Here is a 16,250-nt window from a genome sequence, read left to right on the forward strand (position 1 = left end):
GGACGTAAGTTTTAGGGATTGATTTAATAAACATTATATCATTGTTTAAGCGGTATCCTTGGTAGCCTGCTATGGTCGGCCTTAACACATTCCAGTACATCTGTTACTGTTTTAATTTAGTTTGTATCATGTATATACAGTCTATGGTTTCTATAAAACATGGTCCAACATTTTCAAAATTGATGAAAAGGTCTTTCTGCACACAGTGGGCCTCATTTATCAAACTTGCGTGGAAATTGGTGCAGATCCTGGTGCAAATATCACCCTATGCAGACCAGGGGCCTGTTTCAGGTAGCTGGTTTTGAGGCAACCCAGAGTTTGTTCGCTCTGAGTTAGTGGAAACTCTGGGTTTTCCGTTTCAGGTAGCAGGTTCAGCGCAACCGAGAGTCAGTTACTGCGGCAACATACGCCATGGGTCTAACCTGCTCGGGAGGTGGTTAGACCTACCCTGAGTTGGTTTTCACTTTACGCTGCAGCTCTGACTGAAGAAAGAGTCACTGTTACAACGCGACCCTGTACAGTTTGAAGCTAAATCACTCCATAGAAATCTCCATCGAGATGTTTTTATCATTTCCTGATGATTTTACATTCAATTGATCATTTGATCACAATGAGTTTATGGTATGGAGAAGAATTAACAGGGATATTATCTCATAACTCTGATCTAATCACCTTGGCAATTCAGAAAAAAACAGGGCAAACATTTTCTGTCAAGAAACTCTTCCGTATAAGAAGCAATCTATTTTGAGAATTAAGTTACGCATATCAGCAGCAGCAAAGGTATTAAGCTGGCGCTGCACAGCATTGCTGACAGTGTTTTATATTCGCTGTATTATGTAGGCAAGCTATAAGACTGTGCAGTAAACAGACTAGTTTCCAGTTTGTAGATTGATTTATTACCAGATCCCTTGTCCTCAAGTGATCACAGTTTAAATTATTATATTATTTCTACATTCATATATAATGCCAGCACAGAGAGACTGGATACTCACAGGCTTTTTACACTGAGCACAGAAACTGTTGCAGCACTGGAAGCAGGTGACCTTGAGCTGGTCTCCATCGTAGATGAAGCCATAGGAACACTGAGGAGAGACATGAGGATCATTATCTAACATTGAATCATATCTGCATCTATCAACATATTTATAAAAAAGTATACTTATTTATCATATAACATATCTGTTCTGCTGACGTCAGATGGCCACAGCTTTTCCTAAGGTTTAAAGTGGCTGGCCACAACAGAATTGATAGAACACTGCGGCGGGAAATTCACTTTGTTACAGTTGCTCCAATAAAGTATAAGTATAAGAAAATACAAACATTAATACACAATGGGCCAGTTTCACAGACATGGATTAAGCCTAGTCCTGGACTAAATGGAATTTTGAATGGAGATTGTCCATTGAAGGTACAATTTAGTCCAGAACTAGGCTTAATCCATGTCTGCGAAACCGGCCCTATATGTATGTACACAATGCACTGGATTACATATGTCATTTCTTTGTACTCACATGGCAGCACCAGAGGAACTTTGGGTCTTTGATGAGAGCCTGCTCTGTCAGCTTCTTATGGAACAGCTCGTAGACCTCTGACTCCAGACAGTCACGCAGCTGAGACACACAGTACAAGAAGACATCCAGTAAAACACATGGCTGAAAGCTAGAGCAGATACCCAGTCAGGGGACAAGTATACAGCTGTTTTCAGTAGATGGGCTGAGCCTGACACATGTAAAAACACAAATATGATCTAGTCGCACGCACGCACGCACGAACGCACACACACACAGATATCACCAATATTTCCTTCTGGCATTGACCAGGTGTATATGCACAGTATATTCTGATAAAGGTCCATATTCTGATTAAGGCAATAATCTGAATAAGGAAGAGGAATATTCCCGTTGACATGTTTATCAGCATATAGTGAATAAAGCAGTGAGGTGGCAGGAACGCCATGACATCAGATGTCAGAGTGTTCGGTTCGTGCTATCATTCCTATCCCTGAAAATCAACACTCCATTTTCTTTGTCATGCATTGTTTCGTCTGCCAAACAAGGGTTGGCAGGTCTTATTTAGAGGAGGTTTACACTGTGGTTTACACATGCTAGTTTACTAGCCGTAAATCAGGGTCGCAAACTGCAGCAATATTCGAAAATTGGAATTTTAAAAATATTGCACTAAATATTTCACTAAATATTTCCACTCCGGTGGAAATATTTAGTGCAATTAGGGTGTAACATGCCTCAATGACAACGTTTACATGCTCAGTAAGATTATGATAATAACTCGCTAAACATCATGTTCTGAATAAGACATTGGCATGCAGTTTGTGCTCACTTTATCAGACTAATTATATATTATTATATTCAGAGTAAGCCTTAACCGCATTAAAGGTGCTGTAAGCGAAATGGTTCTTTTAGCTAACTTCCTGTCAGTTACTGCAGTTAGCAGTCCCCTCGCTCGTCCCTACGTCACCACATTAAAGCTCACATATTATGCACTTTGCTGTTAATTTTATATGGTCTAAGTAGTCCCTAATACTTATTTTTTTAGATGTTTGCTGAAAAACCCGTTCAGATCATTTATTGTAGCAAGCCTCTATACCCTGATTGTCCTCTGGTCTCAGGATGACCTATATTTGTGCGATCTGGCTGGCCCCTCCCACCTCTCTGCCGGGCTTTCTTTATATGTCCATGGGCTCTCCCACCGTCTCTGTCGTGCTCTCGCGATACTAGAGAGACACTGCGTGACTGCAAACACAGTGTTTACCCGGAGCTAAGCCATAGCTGGTTGCTTGTCCCAAAGCTAATAGCTATACACCAGTCAGGCAAAACTACCAATAAAAACTATTATTTTAGTTTCACCGTTTAAAAAAAAGCACAGGTAGCTTCCTATCCGTTGTGTTATTAAAAACGAGGCATTAATAGACTGCTGTGGTTAAGATAAATTAGTGGAGTATGAGCAAAAGCATTCTGTGTTGGTGTACGTAACATTCAGGCTGTACTAAGGGCATCTTGTCGCTTAGCGGGGAAAACAACATGGCTGTCGCTCGGAAAATTTTCCATCGGATCTCGGGGCCGTGGACCAATAAGAAATGGGGGGGTGGGGTTATCATAGACTAGTGCACGGTGGACGTTTCTGGGGGGGAAGCATGGACATATAAAGAAAATATGGGGATGTGGCTGTGCCGACTATTACGTAATAGTCGGCGAGAATTCTGACTGGAGTATATTGGGGGGGAGGGGTGGGGATTTCAGAAAGGGGGAGAGTGAGAAAAGGAGAGATTGTTATTTTTTTTTATATTTTGGCAGTCTCTAGGCACACCGTGGACCCATGGATATGTTAGAACACATTTAAAAAGTGCATTTAGCATAATATGTGACCTTTAATGCACTGCGGTCTTCATGCAGCGAGTTATCTAGAATCATCTAAGATCCATAAGTGTGATAAAACACGATAAAAACCATCAAAACAGACATTGGGAAGGATTTTTACCTGCTCCGCCATTGTAGGCGCATAAACATTCACCCATATGTTGCTCTGGCGTGCACCGGCAGTGAGACCATGGAGTGTATACTATATATGAGTGAGACGAGTGTCGGTTTGTAGCGTTCTCTCTTCTGATTGGATAAAAATTTCGGGAAACTACAATACGTTTATTTGACGATTACATGCAAAGCAGCTGACTGAGAGATCGGCTTTATGAAACGCGCACATTATGTAAGTGATCACTGTATGAATAAAGAGCGATTTGACACTTATATTAACATAATTAAACTGCTTACTTCACCTTTAAGAAACCTGGAGTATTCCGATCTTACAGTTTTTGCCTAATGCTTACACACTAATAGTGGTTGCTAGGCCCAAAGCATCACAACCTCTAACTTTGGTGACCATGCCCTAAACACAAGCACCAACCCAACAAACACAAAATATGCTTTGCACTGTGTTTGAAATTCTCCAACACACTTCTTGCAAAACACTACACACAGTTTTTCACATAAGACACATTGTTAAAAAATGAAATCTCCTGCATTCATTGGGAAAACACATCTATTTAAAATACAAAACACAACCAAACTTGGAAAATCACACAGACTCACACACATGAAATATACAAAATAAAACTAATTGAATACCAATCAGTGTGAGCCTTAGCATTACAAATAGACATCAGGGAAGAGGAGGAGAGAGAGCGACAGGAGGACGATGACAAAGGAGACAACAGACGGAGACAGGGTCACTATAGTGGACCATGTTATAGATCATGGCCTAACAATATAGGAGCCTGGGCAGAAAGTCCAGCCCAACTACACAATAGCTCCATAATTAGGACATTTAGACTGGATATCAGGAATATTTTCGCTGTTGGTTCTCAAAGGATGACATTGCATGTGATGTCGATGAGGCGATGTGGCCAGACGCAAGCGTGAGGCGGTATCCAAAGGGTACATAATCCACCCGCTTTACAACACTGTTTTTTTTAATTTGCTCGTAATTATTTCAGAGTTTACAGTATAGTGATACACTGAATTGCTTTTTGAACTGCATCCTACCTATTGTTTTTTTTGTTTGCCAAAACCATGACATTGCTAAATGCACTTTTTTCAGAAGCTTTTTTATTCTTATCTTCATATGTCTAGATGAACTGTAGTGAATCAATCTTTCACAAAAAAAATCTGTATGAGACTTTTAAAGTCAAAAACCATCCAAAGTAGGGGAGAACGGGGTAAGTAGGCACACTTTTTACTCTACTGAGAATTGCTCATCACCTAAACATCTTTCGATAGTCATTCCTACATTACATTGAAGCTTAAAGTGTTGGCTTGAAATGTGTACCCCTCACTTTTTCTATCTTATTGTAATAAAGAAGAAATTAATCATCAAAGACACCCTAACACATTGTGACAATCAACCCCATCAAGGGGTCGGTTGTCATACACTATGGGGTTGTTTGTCACAATGTTATCTTAATGGGAATAATCTTGAAAAGAAGGAAAGAAAGTAGAACTAAATTTGAAAATGCAATTGCATTGTCAAGTTGACAAATAGGCCTATATAACTTACTGTAGCCTTGGCAGCTTGTCTAGTTTGGGATGCACTGGGTTGTTTTGATTTTGTTGCCCTTTTTTCCTTTGCATGCTAGCTGCCTTTTCCTGCTCTATTCTTTCCTTCTCTGGGGTGTCAGTGAGGATACAGCTTGACAATTTATTTCGTTATTGGGTTCCTTTTCTGGCTGTAGCCTTTGGATAACTTGTGACAACCAACCCCCCCAAAAATGTGACGACCAACCCCAACTTGAATTTTTTGCTAGCATCAATGCCAACAACCATCTGACAACTAATTAGCTTGCTAACGACATCACATCAATAATGAGACTAAGATCAGAAGACTCCACATGTCTCAATCTGATTATGGCTTACTCCTACTATGACCTTATTCTGTTTAAGGTGAGCACAAACTACTGTTCACACCGCGTCTTAGTCAGAATATGATCTTAAAGGTGAAGTCAGCAATTTATTTATGTTAATATAAGTGTTAAATCGCTCTTTATTCATACAGTGATCACTTATATAGTGTGCGCGTTTCATAAAGCCGATCTCTCAGTCACTCGCTCTGCATGTAATCGTCAAATGAACTTTTCAGGGATCCCACTACTAATAACCAATCAGAAGAGAGAACGCTACAAACCGGCGACCGTCTCACTGCCGGTGCAAGTGCAGAGCGACAGATGGGTGATGTGTATGCGCCTACAATCACAATCTACAAACTGACCATTCCGCTTACTGAACCTTTAAAGATGCTGTAAGCGGAATGGTCAGTTTAGCTAACTTCCTGTCAGTGACTGCAGTTAGCAGTCCCCTCCCTCGTCCCTATGTCACCACATTAATGCACTGCGGTCTTCAAGCAGCGAGTTATCTAGCATCATCTCAGATCCATAAGTGTGATAAAACATGATTAAAACCATCAAAACAGACATTATGAAGGATTTTTACCTGCTCCGCCATTGTAGGCGCATACACATTCACCCATGTGTCGCTCTGGCGTGCACCGGCAGTGAGACCATGAGTGAGACGGGTGCGGACGGGTGTCGGTTTGTAGCGTTCTCTCTTGTGATTGGTTAAAATTTTGGGATACTACATAAAGTTTAATTGCTTATTACATGCAGAGCAGCTGACTAAGAGATTGGCTTTATGAAACGCGCACATCATGTAAGTGATTACTGTATGAATAAAGAGCGATTTAACACTTATATTAATATAAATAAACCGCTTACTTCACCTTTAAGTTAATCTGGCAGTATTGGGGTGCATGTAACCGTTGGCGTGGTAAAGCGTGGTGACTGTTGGAGTCCTCCTGCTCCCTCACTCATTCCCTCACCTGGATGTCCAGGGTGGAGAAGTAGCTGTTGAGGTGCTCTGGGTCGTTGATGTCGGGCTCCCAGCACACGGGACACACCATGTCTCTGATGTGTTTGTCCCTCACCGCGATGGTGAAGTGCTGCTTGAAACAACCACAGCACACGGAACACTGGCACGAGGTCAGAGACTGCATCTGGAGGACAGAGGTGGGGGTTTTATACTCTATTGTAGAAGCAGAAATAGGTTCATCATCTTACTCTTATTGTTCAAAGTTTACAGCATCATACAATAGAAAGGAAAATCATTAAAAAAAATTAAAAGAGGAAAAAAAGTAATATACCTACAGTATATTTCCATGAGTACATTCAGATATATATGCATAGGCCTACATACACATAAATACATCGGTACACATACATGTTTACACAAGAGACAATAATGATAATAGTAATAATGGGGCTAGAGAAAATGTATAGAAAAGAAGAAAAACACAAAAAAAAAATATATATATAAACACTCACCGGCCACTTTATTAGGTACACCTGTTCAATGGCTTATAAAAACAAAAAGCTAATCAGCCAATCACATGGCAGCAATTTTAAGCATTTAGACGTGGTCAAGACAATGTACTGAAGTCAAACCGAGCATCAGAATGGGGAAGAAAGGAGGTTTAGGTGACTTTGATCATGGCATGGTTGATGGTGCATGGCAGGATGGATCCATACTTTCATGTTGTTTATGCCAAATTCTGAACCTGCCACCTGAATGTCACAACTGAAATCGAGACTCATCAGACCAGGCATGATTCTTCAATCTTCTATTGTCCAATATTGGTGATCCTGTGAGAATTGTAGCCTCATTTTCCTGTTTTTAGCTGACATGAGTGGCACCCGATGGGGTCTTCTGCTGCTAAAGCGCCCATCTGCTTCAAGCTTGGTCATGTTTTGCGTTCAGAGATGGTTTTCTGCATACCCTGGTTGTAACGAGTGGTTATTTGAGTTACTGTTGCCTTTCTATCATCTCAAACCAGTATGCCCATCCTCCACTGACCTCTGACTTCAACAAGGCATTTTACGTCCACACAAATGCCGCTCACTGAATATTCTTTCTTTTTCGGGTCATTCTCTTTAAACCTTAGAGATGGTTTAGAGTGAAAATCCCAGTAGATCAGCAGTTTCTGAAATACTCATACCAGCCCTCCTGGCACCCTCAACATTGCCATGTTCAAAGTCACTTAAAACCCATTTCTTCCCCATTCTGTTGCTCGGTTTCAACCTCAATAAGTTGTCCCGTCCAGGACTAGATGCCTAAATGCATTGAGTTGCTGACATGTGATTGGCTGATTAGTTATATGTGTTAACAAGAAAATGAACTGCTGTACCTAATAAAGTGGCCGGTGAGTGTATATATATATATAAATGAACTTTAGGGAATAATATTGAGATTTGCTTCAACACTGCACACTCCTGTGAAACGCTGGCTCACTCAGTAGTACCTTGCTGTGGGGGAAGACAGACAGGCAGATGGGACACTCTTTAGCCAGCACTCTCTTGATGAACTCCCTGTCGTGGGACTCTCGTACGGCCTGCACTACGTCCTCCAGTGAGTAGGTGGCGCTGTGCTCCAGGAGCAGCGACAGCGCCAGCTCACAACGGCCCCAACTGGGAAGGTCGTACACCGCAAGCAACCGCCGACATATGCGCTGGAAGAAAAGAAAGGAAGCGTGTAAAAGGTTCAAGAATCTTTATTCTAAAACATGTCCAAATCCTTACTCTTTTACTGTCTCTTGCCCTTTAGTGCTCTTTTGACCTGTTTACCAAATTATTTTGTGGTTTTCTTTCAACATTTTTCGACACTGATAATGATCTGTATGTTTGTAATGTTCCCCTTCCTTGTTTTGTAAATTGCATAATGCCAATAACAAAGTAGGGATTGGACCGATCTGATCCAATATTGGTATCGGGTCCGTTTTGGCTGCAATCTACATATTGGATATCGGACTGACAACTCAGATTTTTAGAAATCTAAATGATTTTAACTATGAAAGCAATGTACATTTTAAGACCATAGCTGTGTGATAAAGCACACATTAGTATTAGAATTAGCAACTAAAAATTTGAGTTCTGATGTTCTTCTGCATTCATACATAATGTTTATGTTCAGATAAACCTATATGCATTTGTGTATATTTGTTGCTCTTTTAAATTAGAATTGCAGTGTTGCTTAAGACTTCACCACCAACAAATAAAGGTAGAATAATTATGATATTGGACAGTATCGGTATCAGACATTTGGAAAACTTTTGGCTCTTTATCTGCTTAATGCTCAACTGTGCCCACAAGCTAGTCTCTAACTGTTTGTGTGCTATTTACTATGTGCAGGTAGTAGTGTGTACAGATGGTTTTCACTAAATAAGCAGCCTGTGTGCGGGCCACAAACCCCTAAACTATTAATTAAAAACAGCAAAAAGCTAATAGCTTGACTGGTCCTCAGCTGGAACCCAATCTTCCGTGGATGAGAGAGGGACACAGTGCTGCCTCATTGTGTCCCTAGGCAACATGATTGGAAAGTAGTTTGCGATGCTTATGGAAGCTGAGCCCTCACACTCATCACTGTTGACTGTGTGACCTTTTTACTTCCAGTTTGCTCCTTGCCACTGGATATTTTCATTAAGGTTGTGCCCCTCAAATCATCTGTTTCCCACATTGTGCTTGTTCTTACTACTGAGTAACATAATATACACAGTGTTTCCCCCAGAAAATGTGTTATTTAAGGTGGTTTTTAAATGTTTATTTTTTGGGGGAGTGGGGGGGGGGGGGGACAATAGGCCTACTGTGATGCGATAGCCCATAATTCGTTAATGGTTTTTATTTGCCTACTTGCTTGATTTCTATACAGAGGTTATTGGTTGTTTTAGAATATGTATTTCTCAATTTAAAACATAAAAATAAAGCAGCATTCTTTCAGTTCAATGCCGTTCAATTTATTTTGGCCACCAGTTCAGTGTTGTCTTGCTCTGTCCCGTCTGCATGCCGTAGTCACACGCGTTGCGGTCGTGCGCAGAGCCGCAGACACACACACACACACAGAGCAGGTGATAGTCTGATCAGAGAGAAACGCTTGGAGAGACATGTGCACATTTATTTAGCCTACCGCAAATCACGGCCTTTTTTTATTGTTGTGGTGTATGTTGGAAGGCTCTGGTGATATGATTGGACCTTGTTACAGACTCCAATGATGCGTGTTCCACACATTGTTAGCCTGTGTGACAATATGAAGTAGAAGCTGAGCGGAGGCCATGTTTTCAGGTGTGATTGTGGCCAAGTACTCAAGCTGAACCAACAGATCATCTCTCAGAATAGTTTTTCTATGGGGGTTTCTAGAGGATATCATGTCTCTCCAACACTGTCCTCACATGTTTAATGATTATGTGTGCGGCTTATGTATCGTTTGTGATCCAACAGTGGAATGTTTACCTTCTCAGTCTGCTACTTACTGAGCTTATTGTGTGGCTAGAAACTACATCCCAGGGGGGGGGGGGGGGGCTGGTAACAAAAAACTTCTGGCAGGGAGTTGTGAAGTGTTGGTGAGTGTACAGTCCTGCCAGACCATCGTACTTCATTTCATTTGTACAGAAGGTCTGGAATCGCTCAATTAACAAAACGTTAACTCACTTGGAGGCGGGTGTCTGTTAAGTTTAAAACTATTGGATCTGCCCAGTGCCACTCTGGATCTGCCAACCAATCGCATAACGTTTGGTCGTGACGTATGTCATGGACCGGCTTCTGACTTCAACTGAAACTGCCACGCGACATCGACGTCATCGTTCTCAGCCACTCCCTCTGTTCGCTGATTGGACCGCAAGAAAATCTGTTCGAGCAGGAATCCATGAATACACCGCAGCCCCAGACTGACTACTGAAGTGAAATGAAAATTGAGCGGAAGTAAGTAGGCGGGCGGAGCCAGGCTAGTATCTGCCTGCTCTCACCTGTTTATCAGGCTGATGTATGTCTACAGGAGGCTCCAGCTTGTCACTCCAGATGCGCTTATGGAAGGCTTCCAGCAGGGGTCTCTGCAGCAGGGCCAGAGCCCCTCTTAGGTCCCCCGCACTCTGCCTCAACACCTCATGACAGCATGCCTCATCACTGAAGCCCAGGGCACACAGCTCCTTTACCTGAGAGCACAGGGAAGAGTAGATGAATATTACCAGTGGTCGACCGATATGGGTTTTTCAATGGCTGATGCCCATACCGATATTTAGGTCGGCTGATAGCCAATATATAATGCCAATATCACAATTTTTTTTTTTTTTTTTTGCATTTGATAAAATACCACAATCTTAAAATAACAAAACATTTTGTTATTTAAATTTTTATTTAATTTTTTTACATAAATGAACTTTTATTAAATAAGGATAGAATACAAGGTAAATATTTGAGTTTAAAATGAAAAGAAACGTTAACATTGCTCCACAGCAGCCATGAGGATGCCCACAGTGTCTTCACTAGGGCTGTCAAATTAATTCGATTAATTAATCACAGAAAAATTAACGCGATTAAAAAAATTAACGCAGATTAATCGCACTTCTATAGTGCCCTTTGACCCGGTGGAAAAGTGGTGCGCAGCTGCACCGAGCTGAACCTGTAGCTTGCATCATGGCTTGCATACACGGCCCGCACGGGTGAAAGGGAGAGAAGCAAAGAGAGAAGCAGAGGAAAGGGCGGGCCCGAGGGCTCTATGGACGGTTTAAGGGATGCTTTGGGCAAATAAGCATGAAGGTAGGAAGACATCTTACTTTATTCTCCGCAGTGTCTGTGCATTATTGATTTAGTGGGTGCAACCATGTAGGTTCAAAACAGTATCTCTCAATCTTCCTCCGTGTGTCTCAATTTTGTTTGCTAGCTGTCTCGTCTCCCGCGTAAACGGACACCCTATGTGTGTGTGTGTGTATGTGTCAATATTTTTGCCTATGAGTACGACGATGGTGAATGAATTGGCATAGGCATCTGTGGAAGTGCAGCGCTGTCTGTTGTGGAGACAGAAGTTACGAGAGACGGAGAGAGAGAGAGAGAGAGAGAGAGAGAGAGAGAGAGAGAGAGAGAGAGAGAGGAGAGAGAGAGAGAGAGAGAGAGAGAGAGAGAGAGAGAGAGAGAGAGAGAGAGAGAGAGAGAAACAGTAGCAGGCTATACAGCTGTTTATAAACAGGTATAAAAGTGTCATAAAAGTATGCGATTAATTTAGATGAATTAATCACAGAGCCTGTAATTAATTAGATACACTTGACAGCCCTAGTCTTCACACATTATTTGTGTATATTTTTAATCTGCATCTTGAGCGTAGATGTTCGCCTATATTGATTATGTCAAAATGCCAAAAATGCAGATGAATGGACCGAACCGATCGGTCTATCTCTACTGTACATCTGTAAGCTTGTCTTCAGACATGTGAGTCACCTTGGCCAGTCTGTCTCTCAGAGCCTGTGTGGCAGCTCCCTCAGTGCTGCCCCCTGCTGTCAGCCAGGCCTGCTTGGCCTCAACCCTGGACAGTTGGAGCCCAGCACGCTGCTCCTGGCTCCCAGCATGCTCTGCAGCTTCACATGGTCTGCCCTGTGGTTGGAGGAAACAGCTGGTCAATGTGACAGTCAGACAAACACACAGCTTTGATTGGTCAGACTTGAATGACTCCTGGGATACTGACTGTGTGCTCTGAGAGAGAAGATGTAGCCACCAACGTCCCGATGTGGTCCAGGAGCAGAGGGAGCTCTGTCTTTAACCACTTGCCTGGCAGGATGCTGCTGTCCCCTGATACCTTGATGCTGGTGTACACCTCCTCTGGGCTTACACCTTTCTTCTCCCCATCCTGACACACACACACACACACAGCAAGGACACACACGCTAGAATACATGCACTACATACATGTCTACAGCCAAGGACAATGCCAGGTGATGGAGAGAACTTGCTCTGATCAGTTGAATGAGCTTGAGGCCCTCCTCCTTCATGAGGCTCTGTCTACAGGTGTCCAGGTTTTCGGAGGCGGGCACTTTGGGTTTGATTGACAGGGCGGGGACCCTTCTGACGGGAGAGGGGGGGCGGAGCTTGAGAGGCAGCGGTGCAGGCTCCGGACGCGCCAGGTCACACATCTCACACACCGTAGCAGGAGAGTAGTTCAGATAGGTGCAGAACTGACACACCCACTAGACAGAGAGAGAGAGAGAGAGAGAGAGAGAGAGAGAGAGAGAGAGAGAGAGAGAGAGAGAGAGAGAGAGAGAGAGAGAGAGAGAGAGAGAGAGAGAGAGAGAGAGAGAGAGAGAGAGAGAGAGAGAGAGAGAGAGAGAGAGAGAGAGAGAGGAGAGAGAGAGAGAGAGAGAGAGAGAGAGTATACAAGGGTCAAAAAATTATCTCAACTCATGTCAATCATACAAACCATGGTTGTGATTGGACCAATAATCTAATCTCACACGGCTGCGAGAAGGCATCTGCTCCTTTGCAAATTAAAAAGGTATTGGAAATGTTTTTGAAGATTGAAGCTTCACTTATCTGTCAGCTTCTTATGCTCTCTCTGATTGTGTTTTTAACAAAAATGTAATGATAAAAATTACGTTTGGCTTTGGAGCTTTTTGCAGCACTTTCTTAATGTGATGAGTTATGTCATTTGTCTTTCTGCAGCTCATGCAGGTCATCTGTGTTTAAAGGCCAGTTTAAACCAAAGATACCAACGCAACAAAACAGCTTGAGACTGGTGTGGTAGGGGCTATGAATGTTTAAAGTTTGTATTGGTAAGCATTTCGGCTAGTGTGAGGTTACGAAAACACCCGTAAATGGACATGTTGTGGCTCATCGATATTAGAGGATATTAACATCACCTTTCATTGAACACATCAAGAGGGAACGACCTCAAACTGTGTCCTGAGGTTCTTTATCAAAAAATAGTTTTATTCCATTCTAAGTGTACCTGACCTGTAATGCATTGTATTGATTTGTGTTGTATCCACATCCTGAGTCTTTGCTATCAATATTGAAACTGGAAATGGGCCCATGCCTACTTACGAGCATTCCATTTCCCCCTAGATCAAAGTGGTCAACACACATTCCTGTAGCCATGCTCCACACACACAGAAACATACACACATACACATAGATGAAAGAACTTACTTGGCTGTCAGGGTCCCCGGGCATGCCCAGTACTGGTGCAGGTGGTCTAGGGGGGGTGATGGGTGGGTGTGAGGGGGTCACTGGAGGACGTGTGGCCAAACGAGGTCGTTCACACACCTCACACAGGATACTGCTGGCTGCATTCACCATGGTACAGCTCTTACACTGCCACTCTGAGAACACACACACAGAAAATTCATGCAACTTCTGACATTGAAACTCGCCTCTTTGTCAAATCATGCGTCTAGTTTCACCCCCTACGCAGGCACACACACACGCACACACACACACACACACACACACACACACACACACACACACACACACACACACACACACACACACACACACACACACACACACACACACACACACACAGTTCACTATATTCATTGTAACAAATCATCTCCTCAATTCTGTAGAAAAGCACTGCCACTGTTAAAAAAGCAGTGGTCTTGCTTTCCATAAAAAGACTTTTATAGAACTTATTGTTATCCACCATACTTCTTCTTATTTCTTCTTATTTCTTCCGCCACATTTTCTAGCTCTATCTCCTCCCACACCGTTTCACTTAGAAACGCAAACATGTCACTGAATGTCCGTCCACTCCACTGGGTGTGCTGGTGCTATCATTCAGTTTTTTGAATTTCCACTAGGGGGCGCTGTTATGAAGCCCAGACTGAAGAAAGTTTGAGAGGCCACGCCCCGCACACCGTAAGTCCGATTCACTTGACATTTTTCCCACAGGTGTACGATAGGGTGATATTTTCCGCTAATTAGCATAAACTGAAAAACAGGGTTTTAACCACAACTTTCTCAAATTTTACTCTATGAACACCAAATTTCTCACAAAGCCTCGGGGGACTACGATGCACATTCCCGTATATTAGTAGAATAGCTTGAAAAACATGGCCGCCATTGACTAAAATCTTTACGCAGGGGCGGGGCTTATTAACAAATTGGCCGTAGGTCCTATCATCATACGACTTGCTGGATATGTGCAGAAGACATGTGGTAACATGTCCCTCGAAGCTTGTCAAGATTAACCCATAGGGGGCGCCACAAATGCGAAAACAATCATTCAAAAATGCAATGTTTGACAGGCCACGCCCCTTTCCCCCTCACTCTGATTGACTTGACATCTCTTACACATGTACAGCTCATGGTGCTCTACAATAAAGCCTCTTGGACCATAGGGGTCAGCCATGATTTTTTCCCCCCCTAATTTGCATAACCTGAAAAACAGCGGAAAAGCGAGCAGCGGCGGTTCGTAGAAGCGTTTGATCCGGGCCAACGGGTGGGGCGCCGCCGATGCAGGGCTGGCGGTCGGCGCCGGGGGGCCCGTACTTTTAAAATCTCCGCTGGATTTTTTAGTTTTGGAGCTGTTCAGGTGCAAGATTTAATGATAAAACATTTATTTAGTTTGTTTGTTTAATATAAATTAAATTAGATTATTTTATGTTTATTTCCTCGTTTGTATTATAAGTTTGTTTATGCTTGTGTTTTGTTTGTTTGATGAGGCTACATTGTTTATTTCAATTTCTTTATTTTCAAGTTATTGTTTCATTGAGGACCAATTGCCACTACACTTACAGTAACAATAAGCCCATGCACATCATGTGACATCACATGGAGATAATTAAGAGACTACTCCAAATATTCAGTGTCTCTCATTTTACTTTTTATAGGCATATGTTTGAGTAGAATGAACATTTTAGTTTTATTTTATAAACTACTGACAACATTTCTACCAAATTCACAAGAAAAATATTGTCATTTAGAGCATGTTCAATAAGTAATGTAGAGATGAAGATTGAAGCAACAAGAAGAAAAATCCAGACTGGTCTCTTAATTTTTTCCGCGGCGGTATGCCACCTTGAAGTAAGCATGATTGTGGTTCTGTCTGATACTGTACTCTTTGAAAAGAGCAACAACTCCTCGGCAGATACAATGGCTTTGCATTCATGACAACAGGTAGGATGAAAACGTATTTGTCTTTTCATTCTTCATTGGATGCCCTATTGTCGCTGTCAATCTTCCTCTTCAGACTTTTTGAAAGCGACAGTGTTTTCTGTTGTCCAGCTATTTTAATTTGGTCCCTGTGTGTTTGTCTGTAACTGTTTGTCTGTAACTGTTTGTCTGTAACTGTGGTTCATTGTGCTGCTGCTTGTCTTGGACAGGTCATCTTTGAAAAAGAGATTTGTAATCTCAATAGGTTTTTTCCTGGTTAAATAAAGGTTAAATTAAAAAAACAATAATAATTAAATGATCATTTAACTTACTGGATACAGTTACACAAAAATATTTTTTTTCTCACTTTCCATTTAAATATTTATAATTAGCTAACAAAAACACACTTCTGTAGCAGGTGAGCAGGATGCATTAACTAGCCTAATTCAGAGGGTAGGTGTGCTGTTGTTTTGCATAACAAACCAGCCTGTACTTTTCTAAAAATTAAAATGACACAATCACACATTTAATATTGAGTTATTTTAAATGCATTCATTCCCTGCATTATCACACGTGTGTCGTATTCCTTGAATCAGCCTTTGATTATGTTCTGGCCTACTGGCTGGAAAAAAAACCTACTTGCCCTGTCCTAAATTAAAATAGTTACCGGTACATTACAAATTACATATTATAGTTGAGTATTTCTTTCACAATTTAAATTACAGATTAATTAAAGAGGACCTTTTATGCTTTTTCTTCTTTTCTGACCTATACATGACCTATA

At 41.9% G+C, this 16,250-nt stretch overlaps 1 protein-coding gene across 1 annotated transcript in view; it reads right to left on the reverse strand.

Annotated features, from left to right (window-relative positions):
- The window catches only part of rnf31 (ring finger protein 31), a gene marked incomplete at its 5' end in the record, with an annotated part of 43,202 nt that overhangs the window by 14,034 nt on the left and 12,918 nt on the right, over positions 1-16,250 (reverse strand). Inside the window, 9 exons of the mRNA XM_080033464.1 lie at positions 993-1,082; positions 1,512-1,610; positions 6,382-6,555; positions 7,858-8,064; positions 10,351-10,536; positions 11,816-11,968; positions 12,060-12,221; positions 12,325-12,558; positions 13,517-13,689. Coding sequence (XP_079889590.1) covers positions 993-1,082; positions 1,512-1,610; positions 6,382-6,555; positions 7,858-8,064; positions 10,351-10,536; positions 11,816-11,968; positions 12,060-12,221; positions 12,325-12,558; positions 13,517-13,689 — 1,478 coding nt within the window. The remainder of the gene's footprint in view (positions 1-992; positions 1,083-1,511; positions 1,611-6,381; positions 6,556-7,857; positions 8,065-10,350; positions 10,537-11,815; positions 11,969-12,059; positions 12,222-12,324; positions 12,559-13,516; positions 13,690-16,250) is intronic.

This window comes from Ammodytes marinus, assembly GCF_949987685.1.
Source record: "Ammodytes marinus genome assembly, chromosome: 9".
In the NCBI taxonomy this organism is placed as follows: domain Eukaryota; kingdom Metazoa; phylum Chordata; class Actinopteri; order Uranoscopiformes; family Ammodytidae; genus Ammodytes; species Ammodytes marinus.